The sequence below is a fragment of the Apiospora aurea genome (genome assembly GCF_038362705.1).
Source record: "Apiospora aurea strain CBS 24483 chromosome Unknown utg000001l_segment0_segment0, whole genome shotgun sequence".
NCBI classification, from domain to species: domain Eukaryota; kingdom Fungi; phylum Ascomycota; class Sordariomycetes; order Amphisphaeriales; family Apiosporaceae; genus Apiospora; species Apiospora aurea.
Window position 1 is genome coordinate 2,203,306 of NW_027117388.1, and position 18,210 is coordinate 2,221,515.

The window sequence follows — 18,210 nt, forward strand, 5'->3', positions numbered from 1 at the left end:
GCATCAACATGGCGACAGCTAACCCTGCCCTCGTCGGCCAAGCTCTGGTTGATTTCGCATTGCATGGAAACTTCCCGGAGGACGCCATATCGTCAAAAAGGGTCGAGAAAGAGGACTTTGGGCCTGCTTTGGAAGCTCTTACGGCTGCGAAAGCCAAACTAGAGGTTTGTCGCCAAGTGTACGCCTGCCGGTACTGTATCGAAACCGGGCTGACAAAGGACTACTGCAATAGGCCGAGGTACACACGATCAACGAAGAAACCGCCCCCGACGTGCAATCATGGGTCGCCAATGCCAAGACGGTCGAAGACGACATCAACCGGTCCCGAGCGCTAGCGAACGAGATTGTACGACGAGCAGAGGCGCCAGAGGTCTCGGGGCAAACTATCAGGGAAACCGAAGAGAAGGCGGAATTTCTCCAACGCGAAGTCGTCTATAACCAACAAGTGCGGGATGCTTTGACTAGTATCAAGCATGTACATGGGGTACTTGACCAGGTCGAGCAGGCTCGGGATGAGCGAAGAGTGTTGGACTCATTACATCTTCTTGAGAGTAAGGATACTGTCCGACAAGTGTCGCTGGCGACAACTTTGGCTGACTAGCGAGCAGAGTCTTGGACCGCAATGGATGCTGTAAAGGTCAACAAGTCGTGCCGGGTCATGAAGATCCTGGACATGCGCGCCTTTGAGCTTAAGTCGGCTGTGCACGAAGTCTTCGAACACGTCTGGAATTCACTCGTAATGGTCGATGTAGACGGGCATAGGGTCGAAATCCATGAGAGCCGTGAATGTGGGTACACTGAACTCCTTTCCATCATTTTGGCAGTTCTAATTTGGAGCAGATGAGCCGATGTCACTTTCTGAGGCTTTCATTGGTCTGCAGGCGTATAAGGAGGTCCAGCAGCGGATGGCTTTGTTTTGGCACAAGGTGGATGCAGCCATCATTGCCCCACGGACAGCGACGAACCATGAGAGCCTCCCGGGGATTGCTGTTCAAGGTGTAAGTCCGCCAGTCCATCATGAGGTATCATTGCTGACAGATTCCAGCATGTGCTAGCGCTGCAAGGAAACTCGGATCAAAGCATAACATCTCTTTTCTCCAACCTAGAGCATGTAATGGGCTACTTTGCAAAATTGCTGCCGACGGAACTGCTCCAAGCTTTGTCAAATGTGATGATGCCTGCTCTAGTACCGCGAATCATCAGCTCTTGGCTGGATCCGGCCGTCCCCGCTACACTTAAGGAGATGGACCAGTTCCAGGAGGTGATAGCGTCGGTCAGGTCATTCTGCCAGTCTCTGAAGGACCTCAAGTATAACGGATTTGCCGAACTGCAAGATTGGGTTGACAATGCACCCAGAGTGTGGTTGGCCAAATGCAGGGAGAATGCTCTCGACTCGGTACGGACCAAAATGGGCCATGGCTTGGGGTCCCCGAAATCTGTGGAGCGTGTCGAGACCCAGACCGTGTCGCGGTCTGAGGGGAAAGAACTCGCAGCTAACGGAGCTCCCACGAACAACGAAGACGACTGGGCTGCATGGGACGATGAAGGAGAAGGAAACGCGACTGAAGCACCCCAAGCTGCCAGCCAAGAAAACGAAAATCACGGCGCACTCGATATCAACGAGGATGACGCTGATGCTTGGGGCTGGGGCGAAGAAGAGCCAGTGGAGGAAAAGCCTACGGAGTCAGCAGTGGCAGATACCAGCGTGGAGGATGATCCTGCAGACGCATGGGGATGGGGTGACGACGAACCCATCGATCAACCAGCAGCACCGCCGCAACCCAAAGCCGTCGAGTCTAACCCCACAACGAACTTGGAAACACGTGAGATGACACTTAAGGAGTCGTATCACATCTCTTCATTGCCCGAGCCCGTCCTAGACCTCATATCGACTATTCTTGAGGACGGCGCTTTGCTGGTTGGGTAAGTTCTTCTCGCTGATTTGATTCGAGATACTTGCTAACTTGACCAGATCTCACAGTAGCCCTGTAGCACCTGCAGCGGCAGGCTTATTTGGTTTGCCAACCCTGGTCCTGGCGATGTTCCGCGCCGTCGCGCCGTACTATTACTCGCTCGATCCCAGTGGCGGGGGCAACATGTTCCTTTACAATGACGCATCGTATCTTGCCGAGCGGCTTTCGGAGTTTGCTACGGCTTGGAAAGCACGCGGCGATATAGAACCCCGCGCCGTTAGTATGCTTCGTCTCGATAACGAGATCAAGAGTCTGCGCTCATTCGCTACTCGCGCTTACGCCTCGGAGATGTCTACTCAGCGCACAATCCTCCGCGATCTATTGAGCGGTGCCCAGAATCTGCTCCAACAAGCTGCAGACACCTCGGATCTGACGGCCCAGATCGAGTCAGCGACGGGCCGCACCCGTGCCATGGCGGCCACGTGGTCTGACGTGCTTTCTCGCTCCGCCTGGTGTCAAGCGGTCGGGTCCCTGGTCGATACGATTGCCACGAAATTGGTGGCAGACGTCATGGACCTCTCCGGCATCGGGCAAGACGAGGCGTACAATATTGCCAGCATGATTGCCAAAATTACGGAGCTGGACGACCTCTTCATAGCACCCGGCGCCGCCAAGGACGATGTGCCTGCGACTGCGCAGTACGCCGAGAACTGGCTGCGGCTCAAGTATCTGTCCGAGGTCCTGCAGAGCAACCTGCCCGACGTGAAGTTCCTATGGCTCGAGAGCGACTTGAGCCTGTACTTTACGGTCGATGAGGTGGTGGAGTTGATCGGCCTCAGCTTCGTGGATAATGCGCGGACGAGGGAGGTGGTTCGGGAGATCACGGGCAACCCGCATCCCAGGGCTTAGGTTCGAAGCTGGATATACAATGGATAGAAATAAAGAGACACGATTCAGATCATCTGCTGCATTTATTCTTTGAAGAGACATTGAACTTTAAAGTTGGTAATTGCCCGTCAAACGTATAACATCCACATTATGTATCAAGAAACAATGACATGACATTCTCAGTAGCAGATATATAATTCAAGTGTTGAAGTATTTATATCTGTCGCCATGAACATGATCCCATGTTACGAACTGTCATCCCCCATTGGACTCAGTAAAACGTAGAATCGGCTTGTACCTCACTCCGCACCGATCGCACAAATGAATTGGCCCTGACATTGCGGCCAGCCAATTCGGAACTGGACAATGTATGCTGGGCTTTTCTCTCGCGTAGAAGGTCACCTAGATCCTATATTGACGTCGGTGCAGAGCGCCCAGAGAATTCACCATGTTGCGGTCTCGCCGATCTAAGCAGCTCGCCAGTACGTGGCATGAAGAAGTATATCGACTGGATGCACACGCTGTATAGGGCCTTGATGCCACTGCTACCATTGATCTATTATAACTTCAATTGCATAAACATGCACTGTAGGTGCCACTTATGTCTCCCGGCTGGTTTATCCATGTTTTCTTTTCCTCCTCTGCCACCAGCGGCAGCTCCATTATACCCGAAACCGTGTCGCATCGGTCGTACAATGCGCAGCGCGGTTGGCCCACGGTAGGTACGCTCAACTGCTGCCTTCGCATAACTGCAGAAGTGATGAGACGGCCATTCATGCCATCTTGGACATAATAGAGGCGTGGGAAGTACCCGGCCACTTTATAGGTAATATATGATATACTTGCCTATGTTTGACTTCGTAGACAGGCCTATTGTCAGACGATAAAATGAGGTCAGGTCCTCATGGGAGGTACGAAGGGTACTTAGGTATCATTAAAACACTGACCCACAACTCAAATCCATCGGCCGGATGGTGTAGTGGAATCATGTTTGCTTTACATGCCGCAATTCGTTGTGTGTGATCGCAAAAGGTCGCGAGATCGAAACTCGCTCTGGTCATGAATTAACTTTTTGCTTGGTTGTCCTCCAATATTTTGTCATTTGGTCGGCCCAGACAGAGTCGCTACTGCAATTTTTGTTCTATTCTTTTGCTTGCTTTGTCTCGAAACGTCAAGCCTGCACACCACTTGACCCCGCCTAAGTGCACAGCTAATTACTTCAAAAAGACAACCGACAAGCAGAAGCGACAGACGTCTGCCTCACAAGCAGACTGCACCAAAAACTCTGCCGGAAAGCAAAAAAGAAAATAACCCATATTATGAGTTCTGGAATACATGATTCGGCTGGGGCTCGATCCCAGGACCTTCAGTGTGTTAGACTGACGTGATAACCAACTACACCACCAAACCAATGATTGTTTGTTGAGATATGGCTTCGTATGGGACACTATATTAGAGGCATGGATCCGGTGAAGACTTTTCTCGATAGGCTGAAGCATTGGACGGCGGCGTTGGGGTCATTCGTGTGGAACGAGGGCGGCTGCTCCTTGGCTTGCAAGTAAGTGGTTGGGTTGGCCACATCTATCCGGAGACTCTGGGTGGATACAACACCTTGTTGCAGTGTGAGCATATCAGTATGCGAGACTACGTGTATGCTAGTTGCTTGCAATGTTGTATTGGTTGGAATTTTGTTGCGAGCTTTTGGTCTGGGCATCGGGAGTAGGCAATTGACGGTCTTGGACCTACGCAGGTAGCGAGACCAAGTCAAAAGGAGGTCCGACGCACATATCGTGACAGGGTGTTTATTCACTGATGACTGTAGCCGCGGTTATGTATTTGATGACCATGGTTTGAAAGATCTAAAGGGGGAAAGTGTGCATCGAACCCTAAATGAGGTATTCCCCACGTTTAGGATGTTTACTCTAGACAGTATGGTGTACCATTTGAGTTAACTTGAATATAGAGCATTCACATAATCTGTAAGGTTGTAGACGAGTTCCTAGAGTGGCAGTGATAAATACTTTTGAATACAATAGCTGCCAATTGGGAATAGCTAGTAACCTTGGTGCTTCTAACTTCCCAACTTCAGGACCAACGTGGTTCTATTATTTAGACAGTGTAGAAAAATACATTTAGAACAACAGGAGACGAATAGCATTACAGCGCTCCAAGTATATGTGGTGTTTATTTCCCTGAGACTAGAATACATAAAGCACATCAGTGGGAGGAAAAAAGAGACAAAAAAAAAAAAAAAAAAGAACACCCATAAAGGGAGCTGGAAAAGTGACCGCAGAGGGAGTTGAATCCTCTTGCCTCTAAGTATAGGAATAAGTCTACTACCGCTAGGCTACCCCGGCCCGGTCAAAGGAGTCATATGTTGTTAAGATATATAAACATTGGTAGAGAGGTGCAGGCGTCGCTTTTCTTCTTCAAAGCTTGGTTGTGGCTGAACTTAAATATATGCCTGAGTTAGATTTCGAATAATCGTTTACACCGTCGAATCCTCCCGATTCTAGGACGCCACCTTATGCTGATCTTCCACAAGCTCTTCGATTGTATCAATCACCACGCCGATGGGATTCTGAGTTGCCATCTCTGCCTTGATCTTCAACGCCTTGAGCTTGTACTTCTGGTCTTGGAGAACTTCATCGACAGCTTCTCCCTATTTGACGGACGGTGGGGTAGCTTGTCCGGAGGTTCAGGCCCACACCGGCCCATCCGCCCCTGGCAGCCGTCTCTGGCTTCTCTTCCGTCGTTCCGGCCATCACCAGCGGGATTCCATGGATCAACGCACGCTGGAAGCTTCCGTACCCGGCAGTTGTAACAAAGACGTCGCAATAAGGAAGTATGTCGTCGTACGGGATGTACTCTTCCACGACGCAGTTCTCGGGAACACGGACATCGGATGGCAGGGCAGCGTACTTTCGTCCCAGAGCAATAATGATAGAAACGTCGGTCCGGTCCTTGAACGCGTTCATGGTGGGGATCACCAGCTGGCTGAAGTCCATGGCCACAGTCCCTTGGCAGACGAATACGATCTTCTTGGTTTTGTGGAGGACCACTCTGTTCCACCACGAGGGCCTCACGGGCTCTTTCGTTAGGCGCGTGGTGGGGTAGCCTCCAGCGAAGCGGAGGGTCTTGGGAGCATCGCTCCGCGAGTACTCCACGCTCGGCGAACACATCTGCACGAACCGGTCGGGCAGAGTGTAGAGTGCGTCTAGCAAGAAGGCCTCCGGCTTCCTGGCGCCCATGCTCAAGAGAGCCTCTGTATATGCGGCTTGTGCCGGGGCAAAGACCTGTCTCTGGGCTTCGTTGGCTATTTTGTTCCGCTTTCTACCCTCCGGCGAGCTGTCCGGCGGCATGCCCGAGCCAAACGGCGGGTGGTCCACGCTGGTAAGTAGAATGGGGTTGAGCCCAATGACAACAAAGCCTTGAGGGCGGATCCCTGGAGCTCCTAGCAAGGTAGGCAATCCTCCGAAGTTCAACGTTTCTGTCATGAGGACGACAGGTCTCTGGGGATGCTTGTCGTTAAGCATACTCAAGGCCTTCTGTATGGCTTCGTGTTGTGAAGGAAGCGACTTGCAGAATATATGCACCAGGTCGTGGATGAAACACTCCGGGCCTTCCAGATGCCTCTTTCCCTCAGGCCCTGCATATAGAGAAATGCAAGTCAGTCTAACCAGCCAGGACCGGCTTTTGGGAAAGCGGGAGATTGGGCTGAACAGGTGTAGATTCCATGAGAGCCATAGAAAAGGGACTGGGATTACTTACAATCTTGATCCAAGTCCCAGGATGTAAGATCATAGAAGTCGCCATACCCTTCTACCGAGACGAAGGAAGCACCGAGCGCTTCGATTTGCTGCCGATAGCCAGAACCAGACACGAAACAAACTTCATAGCCGGCAGCGACAAGCTGTTTCGCAATGGCCAGCATAGGTATGATGTGCCCCGAGACTGGAGTGCTACATATTAGCACGATGGGCTTCGCCGTCGCTGGTATGATGGTCATGGTGGATGCGGGTTGTGGTAGTGTAAGTGTGATAGCCGGTCACGTGACTGGCGAGGTGCGAAGTTGATGAAAGGCATCCGGCCGCAAGAGCAGAGGAACCAGCGCAATATATGGAGGGAGGCTGGGGACAGTTGGCATGCTGGAGCCACTAAACGACAATCTATATTTAGGCGATCAGCAGGATCCTCTAATCTCCCCAACCGTTCAAGTCGATCTTGCAGTGAACGGGGTTTCCGAGATCCAGCAAGCCGCCCTCCAGCTGCCGTATTGAAAATCGCATGGCGCCGGGGTTGGCACTCGTTCAAAAAGCACGTAAGGTTAGGGATTACACATCAATTGTTCGCCTTCATGAGCCTTTTCTGATTCCAGGAATCTTCAAAAAGGAAAAGAAAATTCAGATGAAAGATGAATTTTCCAAGACAAGCAATATCGGAAGTTCTCGGCATGCGGGCGCAAAAGAAGAAATATGTGTTGCCTGTAGACTATGGTCGCGCGCGACATTTCAGTCTTCAGCTTCAAGTTGCTTGTTTTGTAAAGTTGTGTTCAAATTGATTCGGGCCCCAGGGTCCTGTCAGCGCTCTCTAGGGGTCCTCTGGTTGGGGGCTTTTGGGGTATAGTGGGGTAAGGACAGGCGGCTTGTGCTTCTTGTTGCTACTGCTTCGTGCTTTGGCCACGGGAAAATCAATCCCGTCTTTCAAACGTCAGGGTACACCAATGCCTACTTCATTGCCAATAGCATATCGACATACGCCCTTCATCTTTCACAACGGGCAAACCACCCGGAGTCTTTTAGATAAATAGTCCATCTAATAATCGCTGCTGTTCATCCTCACTTAGTCTCCACGATGCTGCGCACCATTCTTGCCGCGCGGTGAAGGTCGCGTACAAAAGCTGCAGTCCGTTCCTGCGAGCCGCCCGTGAGAGAGAAACGAATCCTGTTTTTATGGTTAGCATGGAAGTTTGCCAGCTCGCACTTTGGGATGTACTCACTCTTTCTTGTCCGGTATGATGAAGGACCAGAACCCCTCTGTATCGCCTAGCAAGTGCACAAAGTCCTCCACGATAATCTCCGACTTGTCTGACTCCAGCACGTTGACCTGGGCAAATATGGGAGGGTCCGGTCTGCCGAAAAACGCAAAGTCGCCCAAGAAGCGCGGCAATGGTGTGTCGCTCGGCCAAAGGGAGATCAGCGCCTCGAAGACGCGCAAGTAGCTACGTCCGCTGATCATGGTTTCCATGCCTGCTTTCATCTCTTTGGTTGCTCCTAGCAGAAGCGCCCTCAGGCCGGAAAGGTCCTCGCTGTCACCATCGCATGCTTTCGCCGCTGCGTCGCAAAAGGTGTTGACAGCGGGCGAGGCCCTCTGTACAGCGTCCGACCGCCCCATATGGAAATGAGCCGAGCTTGTTGGCTCCCAGGAGTTCATGTTCCGCCCAAAGAATAAGCGCACGGCCAGCTGGAAAGTCAAGTCGATGACTCCCTTGACGGGCGTCCTGGACTGCACAAGGAAGTCGGTGCCGAATTCATCCAGTGGCTCTCGGACATATGTGGACGCAGAGGTCTTCTCGAGAAATCGCTTTCGGAGGCTTTCGATGTGATCGTCGATCTCAGGTGTCGTCTGCAACACCAATTCATCCAGCTCTACGCCGCCCGAGTTCGCCTTGGGCGCAACAGGATCAATTGAGTGGTTTTCCAGGGCTGTCCCGACCCATTCCAGAAGCCGGGCCGGGGTGGTGCCGTCGATGGTTCCGTGTTCCTGGATTTGACCGGATCGACCATTTGCGCTTACGTAGAATTGAAGGACTTTATCGAACCAGCGATTCGAGCCGTCTCCGATATAGCCCGCTCTTGCAACCTCTTCGGGACTCTCCGGGCTTCCGGTGTCTAAGCAGAGAACGAGCATGGCTGAGTCAATGACATGGAAGTATTGCGCATTGCTAGGATTCATGTCGACTAAGTTCTCTCTGATCTGTACCCAAACATATTAGTCCCAATCGTTGCAACGCGTATTAGACAACAGCGACTCACCTTGGCCCAAGAATCTCTGTTGTCAGTCGTCAACATACCTGACCAGAGATCATCCCCCTCCACCCTGTCGAGTATGGCATCGAAAGTCGTCTGCAGCTGTTGGAATGTCACGTCTTGTCCGTCTTTATCTTGAAGTAAGACTTTGAAGACACGGCCTTTCCTCAAGACAGCAATATGATCATGCATCGTCTGGTCATCTGGAATGTAGCTCATCATCTTATCGCACTTGATTTGCGGCACACGCGTCGAATTCAATAGCCATTTCCAGCCCCACGTACATTCGGGATTGCCGCCAATATCCAGCGGCTCGACTTCGCCCGCTTTGACAGCTCGCTTGAAGGATCGAATGGACGACGCAATAATGGCAGCACGCTCTGCCTGTGAATGTCGCACGATCATCTCGCGATGCGCACCCATAATGCTGGAGCCGGGGGGCAATTGGTGCTCTGCTGCTCAGGAAGCGGCCGTTTGTGACAACGTCGGTGAACCAGCCATTGCTCTTGTCGAACGCATGCGCTTCGTACAAGTCGTTGAGTACCCGGCGTGCTGTGCTTTCAGGGCCTCGCATCGCTTCAAACTCCCCACGGATCGACTCAAGCTGCTCGCCGCTGAACATGTGTTCATTTGCCTCGAGCCAGAAGTCCAACGCATCATCCAAGTCGGGCAGGGGCTGAGCCGGCAAGATCTTGTGGTGCTTGCAGCAGTCCCAACCATGGAATGATGCAGTAACGTCATTGCCTTGAGATGCCAAATTGGACAATTCATCCGACTGTGGCTCTGTCTGTTTTCCACCACTCTCGTCTCGCAATTCCTCTAGTCCAGCGGCCACCGCGGCGACATCATCCACCTTACAGTTGAGCGTCATTCTCGAGACTATGAGTTTCGCGAGTGCGACAATGCTGGGTGCACTGCTCAACTCGGATGTCTGGAGCGGCGTCTGGAACGAGTGTTTGACCCAATTCTTGAGTTCAATGGAGACCAGCGAGTCCAGTCCAAGCGCGGCCACGGGCTGATCGTCCGGCACATCGTCGCCGGTGAAGGCTGCAAACTTCTCGAGAAGAGCCTGCTTAACAATATCCTCAGCTTCGGGTATCGAAGCTGCTTGTCCCACGGCCTGGATTGCGCTTTGCTTCTGCTTGTCCCAAGTGTTGGTCATCGTCGTCTCTCCATGTCGCCTCTTGCTAGGGACGTGGTCGAAGATATGATCGCCTAGTGCCTCGGAACCCATCGCCTCCTCCATCGTATCGCGATTGAATGGCATGAGGCACTGCCTGGCTCCGTCGCTGCGTGCTTGCGGTGTCATGGCATATGCGAGCGTCTCCATGACTTCATCGAATGAGACGGACCCGACAATGCGCACGAATTCGCTGTTCTGGCTAAGGGCTTGAGAAACCAGCCCGGAGCCCTCGACTGCGCCAACGTTGACGGTGGTGTATTGGGTAATACCTTGTGAATATCGGCCCTGGGCATGGGCAAAAGCATCCAGGAATGCATTGCCCGCCGCGTAGTTGCTCTGGGAGCTTGAGCCAAAGATGCTGGCCACGGACGAGAGCGAGATGAAGAAATCTGTTGTTTCGCCAGAGCAGAAAAATCTGTGCATGTTAATCGTTCCCTGAACCTTGGGCGTTATCGCGGTCTTCCAATCCTTGTGGTCCATGTACTCCAAGGGATGGTCAGCAAGTACCGTTGCGCTCTGCAAAATACCTCGGACGGGCGGCAGCTTGGCTATCTCCTCGGAAGCAGCACGCGTGCTTCCCACGTCGTTGATATCGCATTTCACGATATGAAGAGTACCGCCAAGCTTGCTGATTGCCTCCTCAAAGGGCGCGCGTTGCGCGGCGTCGAGATGGCGGCGGGTCAACGCCACGATGTGGCCGGCTCCCTTTCCTGCCAGGAGGTACCCAATCTTCTGGCCCAAGTCTCCGAGACCACCGCCGATGACATATGTCCCGTCCTGTTTCAATCGCAGTGGTATCGCTTTCGGTTTGGTGGCTTGAACAAGGGTTTGATCATCGGCGGTCAAGACCACTTTTCCGATGTGCTTCCTGGCAGCCACAAGGCGGAAAGTTTCTTCTATATCAGCCATAGAATAGGTTGAGACGGGCTGGACAGGCTTTAGCAACCCCTGATCAATGTTGGCGAGAATCTCTTCCAACCCGCGGGTCACAAATCCAGGGCGCTTTTGGTACATGAGCGATGGATCCACTGCCGCAAATGTCACTTGTCTCTCGAAGTTCGCCATGTTGAGTTGGCTGCGCCCGTTGATATCCGATTTGCCAATCTCCAGGAACGTGCCAAACTGGGCAACGCAGTCCCAGCTGTCTACCAAATGCTGGCCCGAGAGCGAGTTGAGGACTGCGTCGACGCCCTTGCCTTGGGTCGAGGTGAGGATGCGCCTCTTAAAGTTCTGATATGAGAGGATATGGCTCTCGGGTATGTCGTACTGTTCCGAGAGCAGCTGCTTCTTGCCGGCGCTGCTTACTGTGGCAAAGATCTCGGCTCCGACAAGTTTGGCCAATTGGATAGCCGCTTGACCGACAGCTCCCGCAGCAGCGTGTATGAGAACACTCTGGCCCTTTTCAAGGCGAGCTACTTGGGTCAGACAGTACCAAGCAGTGTAGTATGCCCACGGGATGGAGGCTGCGTCGGAAAACGATAGAGAGTCTGGGATGGCCACGGCACCATTGCTGTCAATGCGCACCAGGTTGCCGAAAGGAGCCACCATGAGTCCAATAACCCTGTCACCCGCCTTCCAGGATTGGACATTGGCTCCCACGGCTTTGATCTCACCGGCGACCTCACCGAGCATGGCTGTTCCAGGCGCTGATCGGCCTAGAGCCACGGAGACGTCCTTTTGGTTGAGCCCGTGCGCCCGGGCTTCGATCTCAATCTGCTCAGGGCCAAGCGGCTCTGACATCTTGTCGTTGTCCACGAAGCTGATGGTGTTCAGCAGACCCGGAACTCGGACGTTCAACATCAGAGGTCTGTTATTGTTCAGATAGGGTGTTGGTTCTGACTGGTCCTGTGCCGGGCTTAGGCTGTCGAGGTACGTGGAAAAGCGCTCGTCGGGGATGACTCTGGGGATGGCCAATTTGCCATCTCGAATGACATACTCGAGCTCTTCTGCTTTTGTAGAGTTTGGCCCAGACCAGAATGTCGAAGTGGCGATCTCGGTCAGTGTCTTGATGATTTGCTCTTGGCTTTCATTACTTGAAGGATCAATTCCGTCTTGGGTATTGACCGTAACTAAGCGGAGGCTGGGGTTCTCACGTCGCATAACTCTTGCCATGCCGTTGACCATGTTAGCCATAGCCTCGGACTCGCCCGATTTCGGAGATGTTTGGAAACTGGCCCAGAGAATATTCTTTCCTTGAAGTAAGAGTTGCTTGAAATGCTCGAAGGTCTCGGGAGTAGGATCCAACAATAAGGGATGCTCGGCAGAGTCGACGACAATTGTGAGCCCGTCAAAGCCAGATTCGTCGATGGTGGTGTCCCACGACTCTTGGTTGCACTTGATCCCCAACTCCGTGAAGGCACCGCTTATCTTGTGGCCGATGGCGGAGTGGAATGCATCAGGGTGGCCGGAGCGGATCTTCGCCGCCAAATTAGTATCGTGGCTGCTGACAGCATTCGAGGAGTTTGCTAGTCGAGCAACGATCATGGTGCTAAGGCTGCTGCGCCGACCGCCATGTGCTGGAACAGCCATGCCAGCGCCATTGAAGCCGTGCCGCTTCAGGCACGTATCCCACTCCTGGGTAGTTAGAAGGGGCCCGTCTTTGCGCCCATCTTCGGATACCCACCAACTCGCCAGGGTGCCAAAGATGGCATTGTTTGCTGCCGCAGGAGCCGTTAGCTCCAGCAGAACAAGCCGACCCCCGGGTTTGAGCAGCGTTTTCACATTCGCCAACGTATCGTCTATACGGGGTGTAGCATGGAGCTCCAACGAGGCGACAATGACGTCGAAGCTGTGTGCTGTATAACCCTGGGCGAGAGGGTCGCGTGAGATGTCCAGTGGCTTGAAGTTCATCTGGCTCTCCCACCGGCTGAACTTGTCGCGCGCCCGCTCAAACGAGCCCGAAGAAACGTTGGTGTAGGTGTACTCATCCACGAGTAGACGTCCGCCGCGCTCCATGCTCTCCAAGACCGGCAAGGTCGCGCCTCCAGTCCCCGGGTCGATCTCCAAGAACTTCATGTATGGGTTCTTGTGGATCAGCGCCTGCATGTATTCGGCCATCTGGGCATAATGGCACCTGAACAGGGCGTGCTCGGAATACAGGCGTCTGAGAAGGTCGTCCTGGGCCATGAGCTCGACGGCGCTCACTTTACCGGTGAATAGGTCTAGGTACTGCGGCCCGAGACGGTTTAGAGCGATGCCGACGATGCCTGATTCTTCTGCTTGCTGTATGAGCTTCTCCTCGTCTTCAACGGCGATGCCGTCCAGTAGCTGTGCCCCTTCACCTTGGTCCCATTTCATCATCCAACTGAGTAATTGAGGTAGATGAGGACTACACGCTGAAGGGATGTATTTTTCTTGAAGAGCCCAAACTGTCCGCCGAATGAAGATACTTGCTACTATCTCGTTCAGATGCAGCTGCGACTCGGTCGTCATTTCTGACTTCTCCCCAAAGGCATTGAGGTCGAAGAGATTCTGTTGGGATAGATGGTCCATGAAGTCATTCTGCGTGATATAGTCAACATCAGGCTTCCACTCTAGGCGGTAGGTCGTTTTTCTGGGAGCAGAGTCGCCCGACCGGCCGTCACCAACAGCTTGAGGACGCAGCTTCTTCGCCGTCATCACTGGGCGGAAGGTACCGTCAGCCCGCTGCTGGTATGCGCAGAAGTTGGCGGTTCCCTCCCGACGGCTCTCTGGGAAGAAGCCGGAAGCTACCATGATGTCGGTGCCCGGGGTCTCGTCCATGTCAACAGCAATGGACAGCTCGGCGACCGATACGGGCATGATGGGCGCCACAACGCATTCTCGGTGGAACATGACAGCCACCAGCTGGATGATGGAGTCGAACGTTGTGGGATGAATCGTGTGCGGCTGCTGATATTGACCGGGCATCCGTTGCACGACATCTTCAATCACCACCTTGGCAAAGGACTGGCATTTGGCGACGTGGACCTCTTTAAGACCCTGAAAGCTGGGCCCGTAAGTGTTACCAATCTCGGCCAGGCCGTGATATACGTCTGTCGCATCGAGGGCCACGTCGCATTGATTTTGGTACTGTTCGAGCATCTCCGCGGCAGATGAGTCCGTGAGATGACCGAGGCCGCTATCTTCAACATCAGCAATCTCGCCGGCCTCTGATGTATCTTCTTCGGCGTCGCAATCCCAGGAGGTCATGCCACTGAAGTGTTCTGACCAAGATTCACTCTGGGGGTCGTAGGAGAGAACCCGGAAATCCTCCCACGAGCTTCCGACATGTTGACGCGAAGGGCTGATGACCATCTGCAATTCCACATCGCGGCTGCCTTCCGACTGCTCGTCAGGTACCACGACTGCCTTTGTGAACTTCACGTTCCGGAAGTTGATGTTCTTGAGCTGACCAGGCGTCTTGCGTAACTGGAACAGCTGCTTCATGGCCTCGATGACCATGATCATGTAGCCCGCTCCGGGAAAGATGACGAGACCTTCGATGATGTGATCGCGAAGCCAGGGCAGGTGTTCCACGCTGACTATGTTTCTCCATCGCGGCTCTTGCGGGGAACTGTTGACGTCGAAGAGCCCGAGTAGATCGTGGCGCGGGAAAGGACGGAAGCGGTAATTCTTGCTCAGGCGAGACTCGTGCCAGTAGGTGTTACTGTGATCCCAGGCATAGGTTGGAAGATTGCCCACTACACGTCGGGAAGAGGTCATATCCGATTCTATCTTGTCCATTCTCGTCACCGCATCGAGACTTACTGAGCCGCCGAACTCGAACACCTGACCTGCCAGCGCCAGAGTGGTGTCCACTGCATTTTGATTTCGGACAAGGCAGGGGACGTAGCTGTACTTGAAGGTCGCCCCTGGAGCCAGCGTGAGATTGGACAATGTCTGTCTCAACGGACCAGAAAGTGCGGCGTGCGGGCCGACCTCAATCACCACGTTGCTGGCGCTGCTGTTGCGGGAAGCCTCCAGATGCTCGGCTACCAACGTGGAAGCGGCGCTGAACTTGACTTGGGAAACCAGGTTGGAGACCCAATAATACGGACCAAAGTCCGACTTCTTGCGGGCTCCAGTCACTGACGAGTAGAATGCGACGTCTTTGCTGGGCATGCCATGCGACAAATCACCCAATGTCGAGAGATAAGACTTCGCCACGGCCTGCATGTGATGTGAATGGTACGCCGAATCGACCTGTAGTCGGCGATTGAAGACAGAGGCATCGTCTAAGTCAGCTTGCAGAGCAAGTATAGCATCCAAGTCACCGGAAATTGTGGTGCTCTCGGGACTGTTCACGCACGCCACAGTGATCTTACCGTGCTTCGCGTCTAAGGCGCGTATCCGCTTGCTGACGGCGTCCTCACCCTCACCCACCGCCAACATCGCCCCGACCGTCGCGTTCAGCTCCTTCGCCTGCGCCGAGCAGATGCCGCGATTATACGCGACCTGCATCGCCGCCTTCCGGCTCAGCGCGCCCGCCGCGTACGCCGCCGCGATCTCGCCCGAGCTGTGCCCGCAAACGGCTTCGGGCCGGATCCCCAAGGACGCCAGCAGGTCCACCAGCGCCATCTGCACGGCCGTGGTGCAGGGCTGAGAGAAGCGGGCGTCGCCGAGGCGCGTCGTCGCCTTGTCGCGCAGCAGCTCCTCGACGAGGTCCCAGTCGCTGCCAGCTGACTGGATCATCTGGTTGCACGCGGCGATCGACGTCGCGAACACGGTCGAGCCGCCCCGCAGGAGCAGCTCCCGGCCCATGCCGAACCACTGCGCGCCCTGGCCGGTGAAGACGAAGGAGATGGCGACGTCGCGGGCGGACTTGATGGGGCGGGCGGTTTTGGTGTTGAGGAGGGCGCTTGCGAGATCTTGGGGGCTGCGCGCGACCATGCTGCAGCGCCAGGGGAGCTTGGAGCGTCGCACGTTGAGAGTGTAGGCCAGGTCGGCTAGCGATGTGGAGTGACTTTGGTCGGAATTGAGCCATTGGCTCAACCTCGTCATCATGTTGGTAAGTGATAGCTCTGAGTTTGCTGACAGGACGACTAGTCTCGCTGTGTCTTCTTCGTCGCTTTTAACTTCGCCGGCATGCCCATTGGTATAGCCGTTTCTGCGTCCATTGGTGTGCCCATTCGTGTACCCATTCGCAACGTTTCTGTCGCCGTACGCCTCGAGGATCGCATGGGCATTCGTACCACCATAACCAAAGCTGTTTACCGAGACTCGCCTGGGCCCGACGTATCCCTTGGGCGTGAGTGCTGTAAGTTCAAGCGGTACATGTATGCCCCTCTCCTCGAGCTTGAGTGTTGGCTTGGGGTTTTTGAAGTTCAACTGCGGCGGGATCTGGTTCTTTTTCAGAACCATGATGGCTTTGACCATGCTCGCCACACCACTAGCTGCCTCCATATGTCCGACGTTCGTCTTGACGCTTCCCACTGAAACGTCGGTTGTGCGACCGCCTTCGCGGCCGAAGACCCTGGATATCGACCCGATCTCCTGGTGGTCGCCGGCCACGGTCCCTGTACCGTGGGCCTCCACGAACAGCGTGTCTAGTGGATTGAGGCCGGCTTTAGCGTATACTGACTTGGCCAACACTTCTTGGGCTTCGCCATTCGGCACGAAAATGCCTCCCATGGTCTTTCCGTCGTGATTGCTTCCGGTATTGAGAATCACGGCATGAATCGGATCGCCATCAGCTACGGCTTTATCAAGCCGTTTCAGTAGAAACACGCCCTGGCCCTCGCCTCTCGCGTAGCCGTGACCACGGTCGTCGAATGTGTAACACCTCCCGTCTGCGTTTGTGAGTTGTCTAGGGTACAGTAAGCGATGGTCACGCAACTGGGAGTGATAGGTACAACTTACGCCATGGCCATTGACTGGTCAGGGGTCAATATTAGCTGACTGGCACCGGCAAGTGCCATATCAGCTTCGTCTGCCTTGAGTGTGCGGCATGCTTGGTGCAGTGCTACCAGGCCACCAGACTATATCACGATTGTCAGCAAAACTGCATTGCCGGCCAAAGAGCTTGCAATACTTACGCATCCTGTGTCGAGTGTATTGGAGGTTCCTTTCAGATCCCATACATACGATATCCTGTTCGCCAGGATAGCCTCTCCGGACCCTATCACGTGCGTCTTGTGCAGATTGGGGACGTCTCTGAAGCCCATTCTGTCGTAGTCCCTGGCAAACATGGCGATGTGCACCGAGGTGTTGGAGCCGCGGAAGCTCTCGATAGGAATGCCGGCGTTTTCCACCGCCTCGTAGGCCACCTCGAGCAGCAGCCTCTGCTGGGGGTCCATGCCCGTCGCCTCGGCCCCGAGAATGCCGAAGAAGCGCGCATCGAACGCGGCCACGTCCTGCTGCAGGAAGTAGGCGTGGCTGAAGTTGGTCACTTCGCCCATGTCTGGGTTCTTGTGGTAGAACGACTTCCAGTTCCACCGGTCCTTGGGCACCTCGCCCCGGCCGTCGCGGCCCTCGGCCAGCATCGACCATAGACTCTCTGGGTCGTGGGCGCCTCCAGGTAGGCGACATGCCATGCCAATGATGGCGATGGGACTCTCGTTCTCCATCTTAGAATGCTGGGTATAATACAAGGACGCTGCTGTTGGGTATAGAGAAAAGAGTCAAAAGGATGCTGCAAAACTAAAAGGGACACAACAAGAACCGTTAGGGAGTTAGAACACGTGTGGAAGCTCAAGTCCCGATCCAGGGTATTATGACAGTCAAGTGTTTCCTCGCCAGCCCAAGTTGCTACACCGAGTATGCTCATGAATCGGATAACGCGATTATTACGCTATCCGAGTTGCGGGTTTGCATCAAGGCAAGGGACCCTCCCGATCAGCCCGGAAACCCGTTTTTCGGCTAGTGCGGGGGCGGTGGAGATGCATTTCGGCGGAGCACCAAATATGGACACGGATACAGTAAGATTATAGTCAGACTATGGAGCATTCACAAGGATGGCTTTGAAAAAGCGCATAGCCCTATGGGGTGTGCTGATAACAGACGCAGGGGTCACGACAGGGGCTAAAATAGTGCCGTGACTCGTCTTTCCCTTATGGGTCAGCTAAAAACATTTCAGGTAGACATGGGTGGACCTAGCCAGTCAGCTCTCAGCGAAGATGGCGCTTGATGCGGGTGAGACGTTTGGGGGTTTCTTGTTTTGTCGAGTGAAGACAGATATGGGCTTGAGTGTTGGTGCCTGGTGTGGGAATATCCCTATACGAGGGAAGCATGGTGACAG

At 54.0% G+C, this 18,210-nt stretch overlaps 3 protein-coding genes across 3 annotated transcripts; 1 reads left to right on the plus strand and 2 right to left on the minus strand.

Annotated features, from left to right (window-relative positions):
* Window positions 1-8: 8 nt before the first annotated feature.
* PG986_000679 (uncharacterized protein) lies at window positions 9-2,822 on the plus strand (the record flags this gene model as incomplete). Its single annotated transcript, XM_066836901.1, has 6 exons — window positions 9-164; window positions 233-551; window positions 609-788; window positions 841-998; window positions 1,046-1,923; window positions 1,973-2,822. The coding sequence occupies 6 exons, from the start codon at window positions 9-11 to the stop codon at window positions 2,820-2,822; spliced, it is 2,541 nt and encodes an 846-aa protein (XP_066705794.1).
* A 2,491-nt stretch (window positions 2,823-5,313) lies between these two features.
* Window positions 5,314-6,810, minus strand: PG986_000680 (uncharacterized protein; the record flags this gene model as incomplete). The annotated part of the gene is made up of 3 exons (XM_066836902.1): window positions 5,314-5,463; window positions 5,510-6,518; window positions 6,569-6,810. 3 exons carry the CDS (start codon window positions 6,808-6,810, stop codon window positions 5,314-5,316), a joined length of 1,401 nt encoding a protein of 466 aa, XP_066705795.1.
* An 829-nt stretch (window positions 6,811-7,639) lies between these two features.
* On the minus strand, window positions 7,640-17,539 carry PG986_000681 (uncharacterized protein; the record flags this gene model as incomplete). The annotated part of the gene is made up of 6 exons (XM_066836903.1): window positions 7,640-7,745; window positions 7,801-8,777; window positions 8,837-9,214; window positions 9,315-16,779; window positions 16,833-16,951; window positions 17,009-17,539. The coding sequence occupies 6 exons, from the start codon at window positions 17,537-17,539 to the stop codon at window positions 7,640-7,642; spliced, it is 9,576 nt and encodes a 3,191-aa protein (XP_066705796.1).
* Between the last annotated feature and the right edge of the window lie 671 nt (window positions 17,540-18,210).